The 6,021-nt window shown below is 32.1% G+C and overlaps 1 protein-coding gene across 1 annotated transcript; it reads left to right on the forward strand.

Moving 5' to 3' along the window:
* Positions 1-607: 607 nt before the first annotated feature.
* HELRODRAFT_177574 (hypothetical protein) lies at positions 608-4,704 on the forward strand (the record flags this gene model as incomplete). The annotated part of the gene is made up of 5 exons (XM_009025742.1): positions 608-940; positions 2,174-2,248; positions 2,673-2,784; positions 4,032-4,526; positions 4,679-4,704. The coding sequence occupies 5 exons, from the start codon at positions 608-610 to the stop codon at positions 4,702-4,704; spliced, it is 1,041 nt and encodes a 346-aa protein (XP_009023990.1).
* Positions 4,705-6,021: the final 1,317 nt, after the last annotated feature.

The raw sequence follows: 6,021 nt of genomic DNA on the forward strand, positions 1-6,021 counted from the left end.
GACGCTACATTCAGTGGTTCAGTTTACGAACGACACTTGCACGTGTGTACGCTTTTAAGTGTCAAACTCTTTCCTGCTAAATTATCTGTTTAATTGTTTTATTTTAATAGCGCATTCAACTATTTTTCACAATTATTTTGTCTTGTAAATTAACAGAGTTGAATTATTCGTTGTATTATTCAAATTTTTGTAGGACTTGCATAAATATTAAAATTATTTTAAAATTATTTTTATAAACAAAAACGATTTTAATATATTCATTTTACAAAGATGGTGAGTTATTTGAATGGGAATTATTTCAAAGCAGAAGAAAACTGAGAGAAGAGTTGAGCGGCGACACACACGCAGGCAGCACCAGCTGACTGACTGACGGACGTGTGTCACGAGAGAAACATGCACCCACCCACCCAACCTGCTTGCTGTGTGCTGTCGCTCTCAACGTTTAAATGCATCATTCAAATCTTTTGAATTTCACGTCGTCCTTGTAATGTAAGCATCATTTCTACTGCTATTATCTGCTAATTTATGTCCAACCAAACGCAACGTCTGCAACTTTTTAAATATGCTTCTTCTACTGACATTTAGTTTGCTGCATATTTTATTTGTAATGCGAACGTTTCTTACTCCTTCCCAAGCTGACGGCGACTATTTGTGCTGCGAATGTGAAACTAATCGTACAGATTTGTGGTTCATTGAGCCGGGAAATATTAAAAGCATGAAACTGCAGATAGATTCGGATATTAAGAAATTAAATTATAGGAATACTTCATTCACCGTGAAGCAAATTGACGAGACGAAGGTTGTGCGCGTTCTCGCCCTGCTTCCGAGCGTGAGGACAATCAGGACGACCTCCTTCCTCATGGCCCTGCAGAGGATCGCCCCTGCAATCGATCTCGCCGTACAAAATGTCAACACCGGAGTGCTCCCTCCCTACTACCAAGTAACTTCCATTTCACAAATTTTTAGATTAGATGTTTTTTGAAATTTTCAGCACTTTTTTTCAAACAAATTATCTTTCAAACATTTTTTATTTCGGTCATTATTTTTCCTGAGTAACAAAACAAAAATTATAGTTTATTTAGGCGGATATATATTTATTTAAAAACTATTTAATTTATTTATTTATTTAGTATCAATTACACGAGTTTTCCATTCCAATATTTTTGCTAGTTGCACAATCTTCATAACTTTTATTGAATTTTACTTTTACGAGATGTTGTGTTCAGTTTATTTGTTAGAACTATATATCTACGACAAATGAAATTAGCTCACAAAGGAGCGCAACGGAAATATCAGCTAGGGAGTGCAATTAAATTTCTACAGTAAAATAATTCCGTATAGAGATTTTGTATAAAATTAATTTTATGTTATGATGAAAAAAGGTTGCACTAGTTGTATGATCATAGCATACAGCGATCATAACGAATGGAAATATATTTCATGAAATTGTCATTCGAGAAATTTACATCTGAAATCTTCGTTATTTTCATTAAATGTTTCAGTGACATTTATTTCTTTTTCATATATTTTTTTATGGTTGGTTACGTTGTACCGTAGTTAATCTGAGATTATTTTTTAATTTATTTAAAATATTCAAGTAAGAGCGGATCAGAATAATCTCTAAACAAATTTTTTGTCCAGTTCTTTAAAATCTCTTCCATATTTGTTTTGTGTCATCCACTTTGTTTCGGTTTTACTTCATATTCTAAAGTTCTTTCCGCCCAATTTTAATCCTATGTAAACACATTTTAGCGACTTTAACTTTTCACCATCAACGACAAAATTTACTCGCGATTTTTATTATTACACGACTTTTCTGGACTATGGTATCACAATGTAACTGTGATAGCCATGTATATGGACATATATTGAATATTATGTCCATGGTAATAGACTGTAACGTGTTTCCTTTATTTGGGTAGTTTAAAAATAACTTGAACTGCTCCAGCAATGAATTATAATGAATTTTAAATGTTGATGAATTTATTATAAATTATAATAACAATAATTCAAATATATATTTTTTTATTCCTTAATAACCCAGCAAATAGATTTCAATTATATATAATAGATGTAGCGAGAATTTAGCCTTTCCAGTTTTATTTATAGAAGAGGATCGAAAAAATCAATTTTATAAAATTCCTTTAAATTATAAACCACTCATTCAAAATAGATTGTATTTAAAAATGTACGGATCGGATTTGTCAGCAGTTTGTTGAAGCGTTTGAAGACGGGCGGGTTGTTTGCAGTTAGATGCTCGCTCAGCCAATACAAACATTATTCGCTTCGATTGATAATCTCTGTATCAATTTTGTTTCGTGTGTTTAATGGTTTCAGATACAGGTACGGTGAAAAAAACTTACTGTTGAATTTTAGAAATGATTAAATTTTTGTGCTGTTTGACGCTGGCTATTAATTTTTAGTGCTCTAAATCACGGCAACTATATTTTTTAAATAATTCGACTTCGATCAAGGTTGCACGTGTTAGCATTATATGCGTTTAAGCTTTTATTGAACTGAGTATTTCTTGGTAGAAATGTTGTCAATTTTGATTTTCAAAAAAATTGATATTTCTTGGTGTAATTCAAATAATTGCGAAAATTAAGATTTCATGCTATCTTTAACATTTTATCATTTATAAAAAAATATAATGAAAATTAAATAATTTGTAGAATAAAAGTAAAAAAGATCTGAAAAGTTTGTTCAAACTGGAAGTCGTGTACCGCGATGATGGCTGCCAGGGCGCCAAATCTCTCAACCATGCCGTTGAATTCTACAAATACGGTTACTAAATATTATATATCCGTTATTATTTCTGAAATATTTCTGAAACATTTTTCAATTTTTTTTTTAAAGTCGCTCTTTAAAATAGTTACTGTCAATGAAATGTGTTGTGTAGTTAGACAGGACATGGACCAAATAATGCCATTACATATTGCAACGCAGGATTGTGTTTTCATGTAATTTATTCCAAATATTGTATCTTAATAATTTAATTCGATGATCATTGTAACTTATTACCAGAATTTTTTCAATTTTTTTCATATTTTTGAACTTTTAAAGTTTTTAAAATTTGGTTCGACAGGTTTGAAACCAATTAAACCTTATATCTTCTTAACCGATTTTTAATAAAAGCTGGATTGTCGAATTTGATTATCTATTTATATGGCATTAATTCTGTGTGGCGAAGGTATCTCTATTTTATATGGACGACTTTACACAAAACAAATTAGAAAAAATAATGCTAAAAACTTCTAATGTAGATATGAAAATTCAAAATAGGTTGACTAACCCAGCAGACTAACAAGCGTGCCTGAAACGATAAATTGCGGCAAAATTTGACCTCAAATCTGTTATTTTCCACCTTGACTTTTCTACCATTGAAAAATATTCAATACTAGTTTGATTTATTTTTCAGTATTATTTCTCGGACTGAAAAATCTACCAAAACTTTTTTCTTTCATCGTGATGGTCTGGTAGTTAAGGTGGTCTGGTGTTGTGCCTGCAGTGACCGGGTTCGATTCGATTATGATAAAAAGATCCCCATCTATCACATGCTTCGTGTGTGATGCACCGTTAAGCACGTATTCATTTGTTGTTGATTCCTCTAAACCTATGAATAATTGACCTTTAACCTTTAACATCTTCCAATGTTATTATCTCAAAAAATTGCGGACAAAAGGACAAAAAAAATTTAAATTTGATGACAAAATAAAATTTGTAACAAATCTTAGTAATCTGATCTTTATCATAAATTTCCTGAAGGAAAATTCAAAATGTTCCTAAATCAACCACTTTGAAAGTGAAAAAAAAAACCAGAACAAAACAATTTTTAAAAGATTAGAGTTTTTTTTATAAGATTTAATAAATTTCTCTGTTATACATATTTTTTATTATATCTTGTATTGTTTCCTAAAATCTAAAACATATAGAAATAATTTTTTATGCAAATTTCATAAAATTAACTCGAATTTAAACTGAGTTCTAATTGACGTTGTTAATTCGTTAAGTAAAATTGCATTCGTTTTCAGATCCTGTTAACGCTATAATAGGACCAGCCTGTGATTATGCAGTAGCTTCAGTTGCCCGCCAGTGCGTTTTTTGGAATCTCCCTGTTTTGACTGGAAGTGGATTGGCCAAAGATTTTGGAGTCTCAAGATTGACGGAGTATTCCACTTTAACGAGATTGGGTCCAAGAATTGACGAAATAGCTTCAATAGTCCTGTCAATAATTAGATATTACAATTGGAACAAAGTGGCAGTTGTTTATGAACTCGTCGGATTTCCCGATATAACTGACAAATTTTGTCACTTTGCTGCTGCCGGCATCAAGCAGCTGATAACCTCGAGTGAGGTGGTCAACCATTCTTCGTCTCCAAACCACCGCCATCACGACGCGGGCTCTCACAAGCAGACGTCTAAAGACTCCGAATCGAAAGGAGGAATTCAATATAACCATTATGACATAGCAAATATTCACAAATTTTTCAAGCACGATTTACCGTTTATTGGAAGCAAATACGGAAGTTAGTTTTTTTCTCAATTTTCATGATTTTGTATAAATCAATAGATGTATTTTTAAGGATAACTCTTGTATGGAGGTGAAAAAAATGTATTTAAATTCAGTTTGCAAAATAAGTAATTTAAAATTTTCCCAAAAATTCAAACCTGCACCCAGTCGTGGTATTCAGAGTAAACATTTAAATATAAAATTATTCTATTTAAATGTTATAATGTATGGTGAAAAATTAGGAGCCATTATTATAAAATGCAATTTACGTAACTTTAAAATTTTTTTCAAAGTTTTCTATTCTCAAACTCAGTACAAAAAGTGCTGACGTTTAACTCGAGTACTTAATTTTGCTGAAACTTTCTGAAGGCTCTGATCTGACCTGCAGCTTTGAGATACATACTCGCCATTCAAATGTTGTTGTTGTTGTCGTTTTAGTTGTTGTTGTTGCTGTAGTTTTGTTGTTGTTGCGGCTGTTGTTGGTGTTGTAGTTTATTTGGTTGATGAATGTGCTGTAGATTGATTGGTTGTCGTCATCATCGTCATGGTGTGTGTTGTTGGTTGTTTGATGGTAACTGTTGTTGTCGTAGTTGTTCTTAGCGTTGCTGTTTTCCTTGTTTCTTCTACGTTGTTGTTGTTGTTGACATTGTTGAGAATTGAGTTATTGACAATTATTTTGTTGATTGTTTCGTTCGACGTTGTTAGACATGGTGGTTGTGATTTTTAATATCTTCTTTATTAAGGTGGTCATTAATATCTCTTTGATTGCATTGTATGTGTTCTTTAAGATTTCGTCAACCTTCTGCTTATTGATTTCATTCTTGTTTGGTAAGTTGAGAGCCCTTTAAGGTTTTCAACAGTAACCTACAGAATCTTTGTTTCCCTTTTCCTTTAGTTATTTAAATCAATTAGAGTTAGGCTTAGGGCGGGTGCAACAGATAAAAAAGTTAAAAAAAATGTATAAAATTGAGATAGTAGAACGCCATATTCCATGTTCCAATCATGTAGTAATGGTGTAATAAGATTAATGCTGTTTTCATGTTAAAACGAATGTTACTTTGCACGTATGCGTAGTACGTGCTGATGTATTCATCTAATGGGTTTCATAAAAAACTCACAATGCAAAAATTCACACAGCAAATTTGCATAGATACAGACGCAAAAACATGTATAACCCAAAGGACAAAAAAATAGCATCATAAATAGCATCAAGAAAAAAAATCTTAGAGAAACAAAACCCAAAAAAAACTCTAGACTGACAAAACCTCACACAACAAACTCCAACACAACACAATCCAACAAACTCCAACACTACAAAATCCAATCCAACAAACCCCAACACTACAAAATCCAATCCAACAAACCCCAACACAACAAAATCCAATCCAACAAACTCCAGCACTACAAAATCCGATCCAACAAACCACAACACTACAAAGTCGCTCACTCACTAAAGCACACGCAAACGAAAAGCACACACACACATTAACAAATTTGAAGGTCAGTTATTC

The sequence above is a fragment of the Helobdella robusta genome, assembly GCF_000326865.2.
Source record: "Helobdella robusta unplaced genomic scaffold HELROscaffold_43, whole genome shotgun sequence".
Taxonomy (NCBI): domain Eukaryota; kingdom Metazoa; phylum Annelida; class Clitellata; order Rhynchobdellida; family Glossiphoniidae; genus Helobdella; species Helobdella robusta.